This window comes from Dendrobates tinctorius, unplaced genomic scaffold (assembly GCF_039654945.1).
Source record: "Dendrobates tinctorius isolate UK_male_01 unplaced genomic scaffold, ASM3965494v1 ptg000022l, whole genome shotgun sequence".
NCBI lineage: Eukaryota > Metazoa > Chordata > Amphibia > Anura > Dendrobatidae > Dendrobates > Dendrobates tinctorius.
This window is the reverse complement of record NW_027361690.1, coordinates 26,490,603-26,511,469: the sequence shown is the minus strand read 5'-3', so window position 1 is coordinate 26,511,469 and position 20,867 is coordinate 26,490,603. Positions and strand designations below refer to the sequence as shown.

The window sequence follows — 20,867 nt, the reverse complement described above, 5'->3', positions numbered from 1 at the left end:
AAGATTTATGAAAAACGTTATGAATCTTAAACATAACTGGAAGAGACAAATGGAAAGAAATGGGGTTAAGGATTTCCAAATTCTTATAAGGTCCAATGAACCTTGGCTTGAATTTTAGAGACGCAACCTTCATAGGAATATTTTTTGAAGACAACCAAACCATATCACCCACTTTAAAACGGGGACCAATGGTCCTATGCTGGTTGGAAAACCGTTGGGCCTTTTCCTGAGAGTGGGACAACTTATCCACTACTTGGTCCCAAATCTGCTGCATTCTCTCTACCACAGAATCCACACTTGGGCAGGCCGAAGCTTCCACCTGCCCCAAAGAAAATCGAGGATGAAACCCAAAGTTACAGAAAAAAGGAGACATCAAAGTGGCAGAACTAGCCCTATTGTTTAGCGCGAATTTTGCCAAAGGCAAAAATGAGACCCAGTCATCTTGATCAGCAGATATGAAACATCTCAAATAGGATTCCAAAGTCTGGTTTGTTCTCTCAGTCTGCCCATTGGTCTGAGGATGAAATGCAGAGGAGAAAGATAACTGAATTCCCAGTTTGGAACAAAAAGTTCTCCAAAATCTGAAATAAACTGGACTCCTCTGTCCGACACAATGTTCTCAGGAATCCCGTGCAAACGAACCACCTGTTGTAAAAACAAGGGCACCAACTCAGAAGAAGATGGCAACTTTGGGAGTGGTACAAGATGGACCATCTTAGAAAATCTATAACTGATCACCCAGATAACAGTCATTTTCTGAGAGACAGTGAGATCAGAAATAAAATCCATTGAGATATGAGTCCATGACCTCCTGGGCACCGACAGGAGCATCAACAAACCACTAGAACGAGAACAGGGCTTGGACCAAGAACAAGTCCCACAGGGCTGCACAAAATTCCTGACATCACGAGATAAGGCAGGCCACCAAAAATACCGACTCACAAAATCTCTGGTACAAAAAATACCTGGATGACCAGCTAACGCGGAGCAATGAATTTCAGACATTATTCTTCTCCTCCACTGGTCAGGGACATACAATTTTCCCATAGGGCTTCGTTCAGTTTTGTCCTCCTGAAATTCCTCCAGGGCACATCTCAAATCGTGTGAGATTTGCGGAATGAACTAGACCCTCATTTAGAATGGTAGTAGGCTCGGTCACATCAAGAATCCGCAAAGAAACTCCTAGAAAGGGCGTCCGCCTTAACATTCTTAGTTCCCGGAAGAAAGGAGACCACAAAATTAAAACGCGTGAAAAACAAGGCCCACCTAGCCTGTCTAGCATCAAGCGCTTGGCTGATTCAAGATAAATCAAATTCTTGTGGTCGGTGAGGACCACAACTTAATGTCTAGCTCCCTCCAACCAATGTCTCCACTCTTCAAATGCCCACTTCATGGCCAACAATTCCCGATTACCCACATCATAGTTACGTTCAGATGGGGAAAATTTTTGAGAAAAGAAGGCACAGGGATTCATCTTAGAGGTTACCGGATCTCTTTGGGACAAAACGGCTCCTGCACCAAACTCAGAAGCATCTATCTCCACCTGAAATTGGAGTGAAACATCAGGCTGCCATAGAACCAGAGCAGAAGTGAATCTCCGCTTAAGCTCCTGAAATGCAGAGACTGCCTCTGGAGACCAATTCACCACATCAGCGCCCTTTTTGGTCAAATCTGTCAGTGGTTTAACAATACCAGAAAAATTACTTATAAATTTACGGTTGAAATTAGCAAAACCCAAAAACTTCTGGAGAGCCTTCAGAGAAGTGGGCTGAACCCAATCATAAATGGCCTGTACCTTGGCCGGGTCCATTTCAATAGCAGACGGGGACAAAATGAACCCCAAAAACAAAATCCTCTGTACAACAAAGAGACATTTTGTTCCCTTAACATACAGAGTATTTTCCCTCAAAATCCGGAACACAGTCCGGACATGTTCCACATGGGAATCCCAATCACTGGAAAAGATCAAAATATCATCCAGATAAATGATCAAAAACTTATCCACAAAGACCCGGAAAATATCGTTCATAAAAGATTGGAAGATGGAAGGGGCATTAGTGAGCCCAAAAGGCATCACCAGGTGCTCAAAATGTCCCTCCGGGATATTAAACGCCGTCTTCCATTCATCCCCGTGCTTGATGCGAATAAGATTATACGCCCCCTGAGGTCAAGTTTGGTAAACCAACAAGCATTTTAACTCTGGAAAATAAATCAGAAATCAGGGGTAACGGGTACTGATATTTAAAAGTGATTTTGTTAAGGGAACCATAGTCAATACATGGCCTTAATGAGCCATCTTTCTTGGCCACAAAAAAACCCAGCACCTAAAGGTGAAGAGGATGGTCTAATATGACCCTTCTCCAACGACTCCTTGATATAAGATCGCATAGCATCACGTTCAGGTACCAATAAGTTGAAAAGCCGACCCTTGGGAAATTTACAACCGGGCATTAACTCAATTGCACAGTCATAGCTCCTGTGAGGAGGCAAAGATGCGGACTTACTCTCACTAAATACATGAGAAAAATCAGCCAAATAGTCAGGCATATCATGAGACTGGGGAGAGGTGGAGAAAACAGGAGTGTCACTAAGAATACATTGACAACCCCAACTCACCATAGACACAGATTTCCAATCCAAAACAGGATTATGGGTGTGCAACCAAGGAGAACCCAGCACAACAATATCATGCAAATTGTGCAACACCAAAAATGTACAATTCTCTTGGTGGTCCGGGGCGACCCGCATTATCACCTAGGTCCAAAACTGGGGTTTATTCTCCACCAAAGAAGTAGCATCAATACCCCTCAAAAGGATAGGAGTCCGCAGGGGTACCATTGGAAAACCACAACGTTTGGCAAAGTCAAAATCCATCAGATTCAAAGATGCTCCTGAATGTTAGCGGAAAATGTAGACAAGGAGCAGATCAAGGTAACCGCCAAGAGGAACTTAGGCTGTACACTGCCCACCGCAAATGCGTGAGCAAAACGCTTTTCTCGTTTAGGGCAGGCAGAAATAGTATGAGAGGGGTCCCCTCAAAAAAAAACGCAACTTATAACGCCTTCTAAACTCTTGAAGTTGCGCCCTAGACAAAACCTATCACATTGCATGGTTCAAAAGTTCATTTGAAATGCGGCACCGTCTCTCGTGTAGTTTTACGTTCACGTAAACGTCGATCAATTTGAATGGCCAATGACATAGAGTCATCAAGCCAGAGGGGACAGGAAATCCCACCATAACATCTTTTATGTTTTCTGCCAGACCCTTCCGAAAGAGAGCTGCTAGGGCATCATCATTCCATTTAGTAAGGACCGCCCACTTTTGGAATTTTTGACAATATAACTCTGCAGAATCCTTACCCTGGTTCAATGCCAGTAAGGTTTTCTCAGCTTGATCAATAGCACTAGGTTCATCATACAACAACCCAAGGGCTGGAAAAAACGCATCCACATTAGCCAGAATAGGATCGCCAGGTGTCAAAGAAAAAGCCCAATCCTGGGAATCGCCGCGCAGCAGGGAGATGACAATTTTAACCTGCTGCACAGAGCTTCCCGATGCGTTAGGTTTCAAAGCAAAAGATAGTTTACAATTATTCTTAAAATTCTAAAATTTAGACCGATCCCCAGAAAACACATCAGGAGTAGGAATTCTTGGTTCAACAGCAGATGATTGAGCGAGAAAGGCAGAAATTCCCCACACTTCATCAGCGAGCTGCTCAACCCGATCGGCATTCTGGTATGAACTGGCAGCAAAGCAAAAGAGACTAATATAACAGGGGACTGAACAAACTGACACAAGCTGCAACATATGGAGCGGGGTCCAGCACAGTCCCCAGGAGGGAGCACGCTGAACCTGCAAAGCAAAGCAGAAAAAAGGCAAAACCAGATCAGAAGCAAAGGATTAGCAAATGAACAACTTAGCTGAAAATTGCAGAATCAGGCAGGAGACAGCAGACCTCAAGTTGCACAGGAAGAACTAATCACCAGCAACAATTGAGGGAAGTCTGCTCACTTAAATAGTAACCCCAGATCTCCAATCATTATCATCATCATGTGGCAGACCTCTGTCAATCCAGCCAGCTCCACTACCCAACAGTAACCACCAGAGGGAGCCCTGACTCAGAAATAAGAGAATTCACAACAGATGGCCTTGTCAAAAGGTTAAATAAAACACTGAAAAGCATGCTGAGGAAAGCTATAGAAAAGGATGGTAGAGACTGGGGCTGTCTCTTACCATATCTGTTGTTTTCCATCTGTGAGGTTCCACAGGCCTCCGGGGGGTTCTCGACATTTGAGCTTCTGTATAACCGACATCCACGAGGTCTCCTGGATATAGCCAAGGAAACCTTGGAAGCCGAAATCATGCCCCACAGAAGCGTCTTTGAGCATATGGCACTGATGCAGCAGAGGATTGCGAAGGTGATGCCCATCATAAAAGGACACCTCCTCCAGGCACAAGAAGCTCAGGCCTGGGTCTGCAACCAGTCAGCCAGAGTGAGGCAGTTCAATCGTGGAGACCGAGTTCTTGTGCTAATTCCGACGGTGGAGAGAAAGTTCTTGGCCAAATGGCAAGGGCTGTATGAGGTGGTGGAATAGTTTGGTGATGTAAATTATAAGATTCATCAACCAGGAAGAAGGAAACCATATTAGGTCTATCATGTCAACCTCATCAAGCCATGGCAAGGCAGAGAGCCAGTTGAAACTCCATGCTTGCTCGGCAACCCAGAAGGCGAGGTTGGAGGTGTTGCCATAGCAGACACACTGTCGAAGGCCCAGAAACACCAGTGCCGGGAATTGCTCCAGAAGAGCAGGGACCTGTTCTCGGAATTGCCGGGGTGCATGAAGGTCGTAGAACACAAAGTTCTGATGGAGCCACATGTGCGAGTAAACGTGAAGCCTTATTGGATTCCAGAGAGCCGTCTAGAAGTGATCTCCAAGGAGCGCATGTTAAAACTCGGGGTCATTGAGGAGTCCAAGAGCAGTTGGTCTAACCCGATTGTCCTAGTTCCAAAACTCGATGGTGAATGGAGGTTCTGCAACAACTATCGGAAGTTGAATGAAGTCTCCAAGTTCGACGCATATCCCATGCCACACGTCGATGAGCTAATCGAGAGACTTGGGTCCACAATGTACATAACCACCTTGGATTTGACGAAGGGATATTGGCAGATCCCCATGGCACAGGAAGCCAAGGAGAAGACTGGGTTTTCTATGCCGGATGGATGCTTCCAGTATGTCCAGATGCGGTTTGGACTGCATGGGGCTCCAGCAACCTTCCAGAGAGCTATGGATAGAATCCTTGCACCCCATAAGCAATTAAGCAATACACTGCTGCATACTTGGATGATATCGTTATCTTTAGACCAGACTGGGAGAGTCATCTGGAAAAGGTCCAAGCGGTGTTTGATGCTCTAAGGAAGGCTGGGTTTTCAATAAACCAGAAGTGTGCCTTGGGGAAAGAAGACGACAAGTACCTAGGATATGTAGTGGGTTAAGGCGAGATAAAACCCCAAATCAGTAATGTGGAGGTAATTCAAACATGGCCGAGACCGTTGTCCAAGAAGCAAGTTAGAGCCTTCCTGGGGGTTGTGGAATACTATAGGAGGTTCATCCCAAACTTTGCTATGATGACTGCACCCCTGACTGACCTCCTTCAAACGGTCTGAAGAGGCAGAAACCGCCTTTAAGGAAATGAAAGCGCCTCTGTGTATGCAACCAGTTCTGGTGGACCCTGACTTTAAGAAAGAGATTATTTTCTAAACAGATGCCTCAGATGTCAGGTAGGAGCAGTCTTTTCCCAGGAGATACACAGGGAGGAGCACTCTGTTCTCTGCCTGAGTAGAAAGCTATCCTCATGTGAGAGGCATTACTCGGTCGTAGAGGAGTGCTTGGCCATAAAGCGGGCGGTGGACACATTACGGTACTATTAAATTTAAGTTGGTATCTGACCATGCCCAACTCAGATGGATGAGAGAAACAAAGAGGAAAAATGCTAGGGTCACCTGTTGGTTTTTAGCCCTACAAGATTTCAACTTCCATGTAGAGCATAAAGCAGTTAAGTTACATGGTAATGCCAATGCCCTCTCGAGAATCTCTTGTCTGGTAGGAGAAAGTGCCAAGCCGCACGGCTTTAGGCAGAGGGGGAGGTATGTAGTGTGACTAATGGTTGCATAGTTGATGGGAGGTATGTGTCACAGAGATGGCTTGTCTCTGTGATGTAACCTGGAGTATTTTTCTCCAGTGCATGAAAGCAATAAGAGGTTCATTTGTTACACCTGGAACCGGGTTGCGGGTAGCTATGAGTGATGGGTGGGTCTGGCTACACACATATCTCACATCTGGGTGTAGTTACAGCCTATATAATGGAGGCTGTTTGGCACATGGTCTGTGTGTTGTGAGAGAGATGACCTCCTGTGTGTTTAGCTCCAGACCGAGCCTGAGTACTAGACACTACCCCAGTGTTGTGAATTCGCTTTCTGGCCTACCTCTGGTTACTACTGAATGTAGTGGAGCTGGTCAAATTGACAGAGGGGTTGCGAGTTCTCTTTCTGGGCTCCCTCTGGTGGTTACTGGAGGTAATGGAGCTGATCTGATTAACAGAGGCTTGCCACCTGATGAGGACGACGATTGGAGATCTGGGGTTTCAGACTGGGATTTAAGACAGCCGACTCCCTCTATCCCTGCTGGTGATTTTCTTCCTGCCTCCTGAGGTCTTAGTTTCCAGATCAGTCCCTGCATGTTCAGCTAAGTGTTCATTTGCTATTCTGTTTACATTTGATCTAGTTTTGTCTATTTCAGTTTTGTGTGGGTCAGCCATCTCCGGCTGGGGCTGTGCTGAATCACCATCCATATGTTACTGCTTGTGCCAGTTTGTTTTTGTCCCTTATTAGATTGGCCTCTTTCTTCTCTGCTTTCAGAATATACCAGAGTGCTGATATAGTAGGTGAAGTCGTGCGACTTCAGTATTTTTTGCATCAGACGTGTTGGACTTTTTTGCAGGGTTTTTTGCGTGATTGCAGACAGTGTCTTTCCTTTCCTGTCCTGTCTAGTCAGTGTGGGCCCCATCGTTTGCTCAGTCTATTTTCCTACCTGCGTTTGTGTTTTCATCTTGTCTCCCCGACAATATATGTTTGGGGGCTATCTATTCCTTTGGGGTCTGCTCTGTTTAGATTTCCCCTTTCTTGCTTTAGGCTTAGTTAGCTCTCCGGCTGTGCCGAGGCGTCTAGGATCATCGTAGGCACGCTCCACGGCTACTGTTAGTTGTGTGAATAGGATCAGGGGTCTGCAATCTGCTTAGTTACCAACCTCTCTGGTTTTCTGTGGCTTAGCTTGGCTTTCTCTCCTCCTCGGTGACCCAATCACAACACCCCAGCCTGTGTGTCCACAGGCCTGGCAGAGCAGAGCCCTGCTATGGACATTTGCACTTAGTAAATAGCCTTTAGATCAGGCAAAAACATTCTGTTTGTGCTTCTGGGGTTTATGAAGCAATAAACCCCCATGAACTTTTAAAGGAATATGCCTCCTGTGTTCCTTACGTAGCACCCGAGTGAGTACAACCCCTACATCATCTAAAAGCTTTCCTCTGATATTCTCTAATGTAAGATCATAATCTGGGCATGCATCTAGTACAGTTATGATTGTGTCACAGCCTTCTGGTAGTCCACTTAGTAATAGTACGGTGTCATAGAAATCCTTTAGCTCTTCCCAATGGCCCGCAGGTGGTCCACAATTTCCAGAGTATTTCTTATATAAGCCTGCATATCTTGGCCCTTATTTACACACGTGGTCAAAATTGTTGGTACCCCTAGTTTAATATCATATAAACCCACAATGGTCACAGAAATAACTTGAATCTGACAAAAGTAATAATAAATAAAAAAATCTATGAAAATGAAAAAATGAAAGTCAGACATGGCTTTTCAACCATGCTTCCACAGAATTTAAGAGAAAATTAAACTCATGAAATAGGCCTTAACAGAAATGATGGTACCCCTGAAAATAATGTGATAAAAGGGACATGTTAAATCAAGGTGTGTCCACTAATTAGCATGAATCTTGGGATCAGCAAATGGGCCTGTATATGCGGATTACACTCAGTCACCTCCTTCTGATGGGATATCACTTGAGACCCTCATCATGTGCAACACGAGTGTTTTTCTATAAAGCACCTTACAGTGATGTATTTTTATTATTATTGTTTTGTCATGCACTATTGCTCACTTTATAAACATTGTCATTTTATCATGTATGTGCGTAGCTTAGACTGATACATATTTCTCATTATATAAAGCTTATTGCTAAGATTTATCCTTTCATGCACTTTCTGCACCTATTCCCACATCTCTTTTGCAGTTTTACATTTACATACATGCACAATCTGATCATCTTCTATACTGAGGGAGATAATGCTTTTTGATCCTTCTCTACCCAGTCTTCTGGTAGTGGTTCAGGTCTAGACTCCTGTGTGTTGTTCCACACACCTTCTCTTATCAGCAATATATTTACCTTGAATTTCCAGGATTGGTAGTTCTGGTTAGTTAGATTTGGCACAGAACTTCACAGAGATGCTGCTGGTGGCCATCTTTGCTTCTTCACTTAGTACACTGTTGTTCTCTCTACTCTGGGCTATTCTCTGGGTCTTTATGTTTGTGGGTCTTTGAGTCTCTGGGTCCCAGGGTCTCTGGGTCCATAACATGTTGGCTGCGGATTAATCTCTGCACTGTCCAGCCGTTCAACAGTGAATATATATTTATTTAGGAACAAACATAACACAGCTTACTGGTATTTCTTATAGCTTAGGATCTTAGCATCCAAAGTGAAAGTAAAAGCATAGTTTTAGGCGCTCCCTCAAAACACATTTGTTCAGAGTGGCCTATCACGTTCACTAATCAAAGTCATTCTATGTGTAAGTGTGCGTGTGTAGCCCATTCACTATCTCCATCCATCCTTCACTCCCTCAAGATGGCTGGACCTTCATTGTAAATACACCATTGTAAATACACACCTGTACTCTGTATCTCCCTCACCTCATTGTAGATTGTAAGCTCTCACGAGCAGGGTCGTCTTATTTCGTTTTATTTTGCTTTAATTATTGTATTGTTAATGTTGTTACTCATGACTTGTGTTTTGAAACTGTTAAACTGTAGAGCGCTGCGGAATATGTTGGCGCTATATAAAGATTACTATTATTATTATTATTATTATTATTATTAAAATGTGCTGCAGCTACACAGAGTGTGCAGGAACTTACTAACCATTATTCCAACAGAGGCTCGTACCATTTTTTTTTGCATGCATGAAAAAAAATGAACGTCTGAAAGAGGCCTTACGCATATTCTGGCTTGTTTCACACTTATTTCTTTACTTCATGTTGTCATATGTGTTCCTTCTTGGTTTTGACGCCTTTCGGCTATGTGCGCACATTGCGTATTTACTTGTGTAAAATTCTGCGCGGTTTCTACCTCTCTTGGCAGAAAACGCAGTTGAAAATCCGCGCGGTTCTTATGCTGATTTGATGCGGATTTCCATGTGGATTTGTATGCGTTTTTGTAAAAAAGATACCGGTATGTTATTTAAAAAAATACAAGAATTGTGATGTCATTTCCTTGTACAACCTCTTTTTTTTCATTCTCCACTGAAGACTGTAATATCTGTCACGGTCACGCGTGTCTGGACGCAGCGAGTACCGAAAGGCGAACCCATGTGATGCACGTGACCCTGGATACACCGCCTCCAGTGGGGCGAATTTAAATAATAAACACGTGCAGCTGGATACACCGTCTCCAACTGGCAAATTTAGACATTACACGCATATACAAGTCTGGAAACCCCGCCTCCAGTAAGGCGAATTTAAACAATAAGGGAAACCTGGGAAATATTAACAATGGTGGGCCCTGCGATAGGGAATAGGGAAGTGGAGACCTCCTGAGCTCCCCTGAGCCAGCGTCCCTGCACTCCTAACGTTCCCTATGCCGGTTCCGCACCGGGCGCGCAACAGGAACCTAAAAACCCTAGCTCGTCCTGACCTAAACCCTCACTAGGGAATTGGTCGGTGCGGAAACTAATCCCACCACTGCACTAAAACACACATGAGGAAAAATGACAAAACAGAGAAAACACCACTTAGCTTTGCTCTGTTGCGTACGCTCCTAGCAACAGAGCCCACAACCTGTGTGCATCTTCTCCTCCACCCGGATCCATCACCATAGTGCAGCCTTGGAGCAGAGTCCACCACCAATTGCAGAAGTCCAGTAACAGAGTCCCAAAGATGAGTTCAGCTCCTGCCCAAAAAGTCAAGCATGCTTGAGTCCAGCTCTCAGCAACCAAGTCCCGCATGCTGAGTGCAACTCTCTCCATAGTCGTCACTCCACCAAGCCATGCAAGCACTTGCTGCCAACACCATAAACTGTGACTCCACCACGCCATGCCAGGCCTTCTTGCAGACCACCTAGCTGCCGCAGCATGTCAATTCTTTTTGTTGATCCACAGCAGCATTTTTCAGTCTGGCATATTCTCTCTCTCTCTCGTACCACCAAACAAATCCGCAGCAGCAAAAATGCATAAAAATCCGCATGAAAAGCGCAAGCGTTTTTCCATGCGTTTTCTGCCAAGAGATGCGGATTCTCTGCAGAAAATTCCACAGGTTAATTGCAGATTACCACATACCCTAATGTTTCCAAGGCTCACAGCTGTTTGCTTAGCCTTTACTGGCTAGTTTACATGGGAACCCCAGAAAAAAGTTTACATGGGGTCCCTCTATAAAATCGAACCAGCAAAGGCTAGGTAGACAGCTGCGGGCAGATATTAATAGCCTGGGAAGAGGCCATGAATATTGGCACCCCCGAGACTAAAAACATCAGCTCTCAGCCGCCTCAGAAATGGCGCATCTTCCCACTTGCCCTGTAGCGGTGGCAAGTGGGGTTCATATTTGTGGAGTTGATGTCACCTTTCTATTGTCCGGTGACATCACACCCACGGCTTAGTAATGTAGAAGGCGTCAATAAGACACCTATCCATTACGAATCCTATATTTAAATTATAAATAAAGATAGTGCCTGAACAAAATCCTTTATTTAAAATAATCACACAGACTCCTTAATTGAAACTTAATTTACAATACTTACTGAACATCTAATCCACGACTCCCTTGTCTCCTGCAACAAAAATAAAGTAATAAACCAACATGTAATACTCCCGGTCTGATATAGTCCATTTACCGAGTGACCCACGACGATCTCATGTGTAGAACAGTCACATCGTGTCAGGACCACAGGAGGACACCGCCAACTTCAAAAGATACTACATCATTTACCTTAGGATTGTGACCAACCTCCACTGTGACGCAATCTAGGCAGCACCAGTCACAGACAGAAATTCAACCGTGACTGATGCCTGAGTGATAAGTTATATTTTATTGTATTGTCGACTTTACTTGTCCCCGATCCTTAAGTTATCCCCATTAGCCTTTTGCTGTATTAGGAAATATTATCCCTCCGTTTTCTCCCTGTGTGGAGTTTCTACTGTATAATAAACCCCTTTCACCCTTGGTCTGTCTACAGTCCGTTACTGCATCCTACGTGCCTGCAGTCTCCTAACATGACAAAAAAATGCATACAATGAAAAAATGCATTAAAAACACATGCGGAAAAACGCATGTAAAAAACGCAGGTGACCTGCCAGTGACCTCAGATGCAGATTTGGTTCAGATTTCACCTGCGACAAATCCTGAGCAAATACTGAGCCATTCCTGATGGTGTGCACATACACTTAGTCTGAATCAACAGTTTACACAACAAGGAAAACCACTGCATGAACAGGCGTGTCCAAACTTTAGACCAATACTATGATTATAAACTATAATCTAACATTTGCCATACATATGAAAAGTCACTTTCAGTTTTGTGTTTCTGATGGGCTAGTAAATTATTTGAGTATTTTACCTCCTGATTATGTAGGCGTTATCTAGTCTGTACCTGTTTGCTGCTGGAACTAAGCAGAGTGACATAGCCTCCGCACTCTTCTAAAGCTTCTCTTTTTGACATGTGAAGAGTGGAGAACAGCTGCAGGAGATCTATATTTGTCATCCTCCATTACTGCTGGGATATCAGTATTCCTCGGCACACTGTCTAAAATTACTTTAGGGCTTTCATGCTCCTCTTCCACAAGCTGATCCCAGAGTCTCCTCTATGCGGTTATCTCACACAAGGAGAGGAACCCAGATTATCAGGTAATTTTGTGCATGGCTAATTTATACCTATAAGCCATTTATTAGCTTCATGCTGAACTTCTGATGCCTCTTTCATGTGCCTTCTCTAGTAAAAAAAAAAAAAAGTCAAAATCACATAAACTGCATCCATTATTGTATTTTAAAACCATGGCAGACACCAGTTTCTGCGTTTAGTAGCTGGTTATTGAAATCCTGATGTATTGTGGAATAAATTATATGAAATAAGAAGCTGCTTATTCTGTCGTTTCCTCACATACTTTTTTGTTTGTGTCCTTTTGCTCGTGGCTGCTGTATTTAATGTAAAAGTAATAGTTAATGTATGTCCCTACAAAAATATATCAGAAAATTGCACATCTAAAATGCCCTAATAAAGTGTCAAAATTTAAATATCTCTCTTTAAAGCTTAGGTATTCAAGAAGTAATCTTGCAGCGCTTCTGTGAGTTCAATTTATCAATTATTGATATATTTTACTTGTACGTATAGGGCGAGTCCAGCTCAGTATACACTGATCAACAGATGCACAGAGTTTAGAGCAACAAATCTTACACGTAAATGGCATAAATCCAGCATCGAATGAAATGTTAGAAATTAGATGTCACGAATGTGTCAGAGGCTGCAGACCGTTGCACTGCATCTGTCTGCGGAAGGTCGCAATTGTTTGCTTTACAGACTGGTGGCCACCTTCCCTGGTGCTATTGACCACACAGGGACCTCGGTGTTTATAACTCCCTACTTCCTATTGGGCTGTGTGGGTGTTATTTCCAATTTGCATATCTCTGTTGAAGCTTGGAGCTGTAGCAGTCTGCTAGCGTCCTGGAGTTTGAAGGGCGTCGGCGTTTCTTTCTGAGTCTACTCAAGCTAAGTGTCCCCATGGATTTATTTATCCTTACTGTCTTTAGTGTTAGTGGGATTGAATAGCATACATCCTGTCCTCCTCCCCGATGCAGTGCTTATCGCCAGCAGCACACAGGGACTAGATATCCTGTTTGGCGATTGGTGCGAAATCTATATAGGGACTCTAGGACAGACAGGGTGATGTTAGATCAGTTCAGGAGTCTCCATTTCCCACTTCCCTAGTGTTTGGTTCCCCTTCCCTTATCCCTTTGTATTGCACTTAGTCTGTCCTTCACTCTGCATGACATTAGGCCTCTAACATCAAAATAGGTTCAATTTTATAGAAAATCACATAGTCCATTCTATGACTAAAATGCTAATTTGGGCTTTAAACATTGAAGCAAAATGTATTTTTGTGTGTCAAGTACTTTATTTGGATATTAAAATGAAGGCTGAAGTTTTAAAAGGGTGGTCAGAAATACAACGGAATTTTCATTCTAAAACCCTATCTAATTAATGCTATAATCTAAACTATTTTCTAATATGCTTGAATTTAAAATTCCTGTTCCTTCCCCAAGTACACTATTTAACTGCTTTTCTTTTTTTTTTCCTGTCTGCTTTTTGATGACGCTTTGTTTCAGAATCTCAGTGCATGCTGGGATGCTCGAACGTAGTGTCATCAGGAGCTGAAGCTGCAGTCACTGCTGAAGCTTATCTGTCCCCTCACTGAAACAAAGCGTCTTCAGTGACCTTCGATATAGTGGCTGGGCTATTCCCAGAGCGATGTGCACAGTGACAGCGCACTCTCTTGCGGGCTCAAATGAGCAGTTATGAGTCTGTAAAAGAGTAGAGAGCACTGTCAGTATACCTGTTGATGAGGGTATTCTGTAAACACACTCTGAAAGTGCGCTCTGTTGGTGGTTCATTTTTGCTGATCTAGGCTGCTGAGAAAGCACGCTGTCATTTTGCACATTGCACAGTGCACATCGCTCAGGTAGTGGCTCAGGGCCTGAAATGAAGGTCACTGATGACGCTTCATTTCAAGGAGGGGGCAGAGGCTCTGACAGTGACCACAGCCTCAACCCTCTAATGATGCTTTCTTTGTGTATCCCAAGATGCACTGGGATTCTCAAATGAAGCTTCATCAAAAAAGAAGTTGGAAAAAATAAAAGAAAAGCAGTTAGTGTAGTTAGGGAAGGATAGGGAACTTTTTAATTAAAGTATATTAGAAAATAGTTTAGATTATGACATTAAATAGATAGGAATTTAGGATGAAAAATAATTTGTATTTCAGACCACTCCTTAAACAGTTTAATTGTGGACTCACTTCATTTATTCGTACATGTAGCTTCTTCAAATGTTCTGTCAAGTTGTGAAAAGTTATATTTATTTGTTAATCTGTTCACATTGTGTTTTGCCATATAGTGGCATACCTCATACATACTTGCTAAAAAAAAAAGTTTTCAGTAAAGTATACTTTTTATAAAGGGTAACTGTACAAGAAACGCAGCATTTTCTAGACCTTTAAAAAATATATACCGACACTCTTTTGACATCCATTGGCTCTGCTAACTTCTATGGATAAACAAAACATATGCGAAGAGAATATTTATTGCTGAACGTACACAACAAGCATGGTCTGAACAAGTCATTAGTTACAGCATTCTGTAAATTTATTTAAAAAAATTAAAGATAATGACAGACACTGATAAAGCGCCTACAGTGGTTTCGCCGATCCTATCTAGAGTCTAAAATGGCAAATTTGCCAATCTATACAACTGCATGGGAAAGGGAGAAGTATACCTTCTAAACCAGGTAGATTTGCATTTATCAAGTCTTGGAGAAGAAGATGAGAGATTAATGATAGTCTTTGAGATGTCCAAAAAATATAAATATAATTATGAAACACTGGAATAACAATATGCTTTTCTTTCCTTGTCACTTTACCTTGGCCATGATAAAACATCATGAAGATATTGGCGAGTCCAGTAATGGAGCTTGATAAAGTAAAGGAGTTTGAAGTTGTCAGATCAACTGATGGTGATCCATCTATAGATCAAGCAGAACAATCTAAATCTAAAGAAGAAGAAAAAGAGCCAGAGCAGAAGGGCCTGATGTTTTACCATACTGATCTTTATGATCCGCACAGTGGATTAGAAATATTTCCTGAAAAGGAAGAGCAAGTACAAGAAGAGACTGATGAGCACAAAGACGTATATATTGCTGGGGCAGAACAGACACAGGTGAATTTACAAAAAGAAGTTGAAGAATTGGCAAAAATGTATGGATTGTCTGAGGATAAAGGTGCAGAAGAATTTCCATCCTTTACAGAACCATATCACCAAATGCCTACAAGACCTAAGGTCCCTTCCCTTGTGCAAACCAGTCAACGCACAAAACAAAATACAGAAAATAACCAAAATAAGCATGAAGCTGACATTCCTAAAGTTCTGGATGATGTACCTCATCGGGACAAACAAGCTCAAAAAGAGGATGTCCGAGAGGAAGTCGAAATTTCTTTAGTCAGTGAAATTAAAGACAAAAAACAACTGCATCAAGAACATGTAAATCCTGCTTCGTCTGATGACAGTTCTGGACATGTAGATATCAAGCAAGAAATCCCAGTACAACTTCCAGTTGACAGCTGTGCAGATGCGAGAACAAATATTAACAAAGCAGATGGTACGGAGGCTTCATGCAGTGAAGCAAGTAATCAGGTCAATGAAGACAGAGAAGAACCAGACATTTTCTGTCTTATATGTCAAACACCTATTAGAGCCTTTGAAAAACTATTTGGCATACACAAAGATCATGATGTCAAAGAAATCAGTGTGGCTGTAGAAGAAATCAAGGTATGATTCTATGGAATAATATTTTGTGCTAGTACTTTTAATAATACATATATTATACAGTAAATAATATATTAAAGGCAGATTGTCAGGTCAGAAACTGGTTTTCAAGCCCTTTAGAGGACTTTATAGTAAGAAGAGCCATACTGTACGGTAGACACATATATTTGGCAGAGTAGGTGGGTTCATACCTTACCTCAGAGGTGTATAAAGGTTTTCTGGCACCCGGGGCAAGAATTCAGGTTGGCGCCCACCCCCCACCTCCCAAGCACATATGCGATTTGCACACTTAGTCATGTACCAATGAGCTGCTCTCCCTAATGCTCTCAATGATCAGTGAAAAACTGAGAGAAGCAGGAAGAGAAGCTCATTGTCACAGGACCAAAAGTATGAAAGTCGCATGTTATGAACGAGTCACCGTAGGAGGCAAAAACAGAAATGCTAGCTAAGTCCAGAAAATCAGAGAAGTTGGCAGCTATCGGATTGCAGACCCCTGAACCTATCAACAACAACTAGCAGTAGCCGTGGGGGGTTCCTATGGTGCCCTAGACCCCTCGATCACAGCCGGAGAACTACATAGCCTAAAGCCAGAAAGGGAAATCTAAACTGCCCCAGAGCAGACCCCAAAGCAATAGGCAGCCCCCAACATATAATGATGGTGAAGCAAGAAGAAAAAACACTCACACAGATAGAAAGATAGACTGAGCAAATGATGGGGCCCAAGCTAACTAGATATGACAGGATTGAAAAGCTGCTGTCTGCAATCCGCCAAAAACCCTATCAACACAAGAGCCAACAGACTGACAGGGAAAAAGGCCCTGAAGACGCTAGGCTTCAAAAAGACTATGTCAGTACTCAGGTATTTTCTGAAGACAGAGCAAAAAGACACAAAGGAATTCAGCTCACCCCAACAGGGAATGGCAGAATCCAGAAAAGCAAGGCAAAATAAAACCAAAACACAAATGCAAAAAGCAAGGCAGAAAACTTAGCTTTTGAGGAGCAGGAATCAGACTGGTCTCCTAGAATCCCTCAGAGAAATCACCAGCGAGGCAGAAGGGCGTCGGCTGCCTCATATCCAGTCAGCAACTCCCGTCACCCAGTCATCCTCCACCAGCTCAGGTGTTTGGCAATCAGCCTCACTACCTTCCTTCACCAGAAGAGGGAGTTCATCAGACCTCAATGGTGAAGGGGAAAATGAACTCACAACAGTCGCATATGAGTAAAGTGTCCATGTGATGACTGCTGGAACCTGTAGAGCTGAATCCTGACATTGCAGACTTCTGAATTCTCACAACGAATGCACTGCACACTTTTAGGATTCTCCCTTGCCGGTGGCAAGAGTGGACAGTCATGTGAGCACATGCATGTGATTTGTATACTTCTAGCCACATTCCGACTAGACGTGTCTGGCCTCGCTCAATTCATTTTCATTGAATGAGGCCACACGTCTAGTCAGTATGTGACTGCATCCGCATGTATGTAAATCGCCAGCACGAGAGAATCCTATCAGCGTGCAGTGAGAATTCAGAAGTCTGCAGTCGCATAGATAGAATGATTGCAGACTCATTACAAACCTGGACAACACCTTTAATGCTCCTAACATAAATAAAAACATGAGAATTAGTCAGTATCATGAATAACATTTACATCCAGGTACCTTACAGATGACGTAGTCTCTGGAGTCATTCTCCTTTTCTTCATCTTGTCCAGACTCCATGATGAGTTTTCTCATCCACAGCCATCTCTGCAGACTTCAATCTTCTACGTTCTTCTGCAGCAAATCTCCACATGACGTCTTTAAAGATAGAAGTGTCATTATAATGCTCCTGAATAAAAATATCTGAGCTAATTGCCCCTCACTATATTAGCTGCACAAAATATGACCCCAACACTGTCCCTTTTATGATACATGCTCTTCACACTGACCTCTCCTTTCCATACTGGTCCCCCTCTTCACACTGTCCTCTCACACTGTGTGCTCTGTCCAGTCTCTATACTGTATCCTCTCATCTCACTTCCCTTCCTTGATATACTGTCCCCTCCTGGCTGTATTGGTAGAAAGATGGACCAGGCCGGTGGTACCTCTCTCGCGTCGGTTCCAGAACTGTTGGGGCTGTCACCATTGTTGCCAGGGGGAAAGCTTTCTGACCCGGACGGACCTTTGCACTTGACTGTAGGGGGCGTGACAGAGATAAAAGAGACTCTGCGCGCAGCAGGAGAAGGTTTATTCACTCTCCGTGGAGCTACGTGATAATCCAGGCCCGCGCTGCAGCTCCTCTGCCCGTGCGCACACAGACTGTGAGCGACTCATATCCGTGTGTCCACTCACCCCTGTCACCGAGAATTCATCCCGCAACGTCCTGACTGCGGTGGGCGCATGGCCTATGTCTGACCAGGTGAATCATATAGAGCTGGTTCATTTCACCCCCGTTTCCACTCGCTGTCTCCCGCAGTCACACTGTGGTGGTGCCACAGACTACTTCCCTCCACGTATATCCCCCCGGGAACGCAGGACCTTGCCTAGGAGAACCAGGATACGCTGCTTCCGTCAGGAGACAGTGCCTCAACTTTCTTCAGGATCAGGCCTGAGACTTCGCATGTCACTTGCGGCACCACTGTGCGATTACAAGTTTCCCCTGTCCAGAAATCATCAGACTGATAAGTTTACCTGTTACATAAGCATTCATTTTTGTCATGGTCACGCGTGGCTGGACACAGCGCCTCGAGCAGGGCGGATTTAGATGACACGCGTGACCCTGGATACATCGCCTCCAGTTGGGCGAATTTAAATAATAACACGTGCAGCTGGATACGCCGCCTCCAACAGGCAAATTTAGGTAATACACGCAAGACGTAAATCTGGAAACCCCGCCTCCAGTAAGGCGAATTTAAACAATAAGGGAAAACCTGGGTAACAATAACAATGGTGGCCCTGCGATAGGGAATGGGGATGTGGAGACCTCCTGCACTGCCCTGAGTCAGTGTCTCTACACTCCTAGCGTTCCCTAGGCCGGTTCCGCACGGGGCGCCGCTCAGGATACCTTTAAACCCTAGCTCGACCTGCACCTAAACCCTCACTAGGAAAATGGTCGGTGCGGAAACTAATCCCACCACTGCACTAGGCACACATATGGAAAAGTGACAAAACAGGGGAACACCACTTAGCTTTGCTCTGTTGCTTACGCTCCCAGCAACAGAGCCCACCACCTGCGTGCATCTTTTCCTCTGACCGGGTCCAACACCATAGTGCAGCCTTGGAGCAAACAGAGTCCACCACCTTTGTGCAGCTGTCCAGAAAACAGAGTCCAGCATAAGAGTCCAGCTTTCCACCAAAGAGTCCAGCATGTTGAGTCCAGCTTTCCAGCAACCGAATCCAGCATCATGAGTGCAGCTCTACACCATAGCTGCCACTCCACCAAGCCATGCAAGAACTCCTTGCTGATACCATAGCTGCAACTCCACCAAGCCATGCTAGCCCTCCTTGCAGACACCATAGCTGCCACTCCAGGACTCTCACTGAGCTGCCTGGAACTCTCTTTCAGCTCCATCCTTCACCCAGGCTTGCATGTAACTGAGGACTAATCACCAACCGTGATTGACACACCTGACACTTTTATAGAGCAATCACACCTGTTACATACTTGCTTGCACAAACTAAAGTAACCAAGTGCAATGATGCTCACCACCACCTGGGGGCAAATTTAGAACAAAAGACACCACAGTGCAATAATCCTAATGGCCACCGGGGGCAAAAACCAAACTTTGGCACACAGCCAAAGGAAAAAAGGTTACTTTGTGCATTTAACTGTCAGATCTAACCTGGATCATGACAGTACCCTCCCCTTAATAAGGGGCCTTTGGACCCTCAAGACCGCTCCTCACCAGGGAACCACCCACAGCGGGGATGCCGGGATCCAGAGTTCACCCCTGCAGCTACCTGTAATTCAGGTTTATGACAAACGCACCACTGGTATTGGCAAAGTATGTTCTGGAGGCACCACTCATCTCCAAAGCGCCGACCTGGGGAACGAGTTATGTATGTGAATGTTTGGTATGAGCTGGTAAGACTCCGCAACACACTTCCACAGGATGGTTTTTTTTGGCCACCCATACATGCTCGTTCAAACACAGGTCCGGACCTGAACATTTATTGCCACACATTCATTTGTCATATTTCGGTGAACTCATTCTTGGATCGACAACAGAGGCGTCCCCCTGTGTCACCACACTCACACCCCCGCTATTCACCACAGGAACACCACCCTCCAACCCTTTTCACCACGAGTTTTGCGCCTCTCTGGGTTGGCTAATGGCGAGGGTTGAGACATGCCCCTACTCTCCTACAGCACACCTACTGCTCACACTGGAGAGGAAGGGGCCCCGGATATGGAGGAAAAATACACTCCCTGGTCGCCTTCCTCCAAACGACCAGGAGGGGCGGCTTCTTCGGTGGTATGGAAGATTTGGCGTAAACCCTGCAGACTATAACATCAGTTTGCTCACTACAGGGATGCACCCCTTCACCTCTGGGAACCCTAGACAGCACCATGGGGACCAACTCTACCCACCTGTCTGGGTACGCCTGCCTGTATGAACAAGTCCTGCTCCCCAGCAGCGACTCTAGGGGGCTTCTTTACCCGAGCCGCAATTTTGATTTTCTGGTTGAGTCAGAGGGAAGGCCCCTGATTACTGCTGCTGGAACTGCTTCTACAACATGCAGGTCCTCACTCACCTCAGTGAGGCCTAGCGGCAATTGCTCACAGGTCTCCACATGGCCAAGGCTCACCAGAAAAAAAAAATGTATGGTTAGTGATTCTGTCATGGTCACGCGTGGCTGGACACAGCGCCTCCAGCAGGGCGGATTTAGATGACACGCGTGACCCTGGATACACCGCCTCCATTTGGGCGAAATTAAATAATAACACGTGCAGCTGGATACACCGCCTCCAACAGGCGAA

At 44.3% G+C, this 20,867-nt stretch overlaps 1 protein-coding gene across 1 annotated transcript in view; it reads left to right on the top strand.

Moving 5' to 3' along the window:
• Positions 1–12,149: 12,149 nt before the first annotated feature.
• Positions 12,150–20,867, top strand: part of FSD2 (fibronectin type III and SPRY domain containing 2) — an 84,374-nt gene continuing 75,656 nt past the window's right edge. The window contains exons 1-2 of the mRNA XM_073568520.1: positions 12,150–12,225; positions 15,034–15,912. Coding sequence (XP_073424621.1) covers positions 15,052–15,912 — 861 coding nt within the window. The 5' untranslated portion in view covers positions 12,150–12,225; positions 15,034–15,051. The remainder of the gene's footprint in view (positions 12,226–15,033; positions 15,913–20,867) is intronic.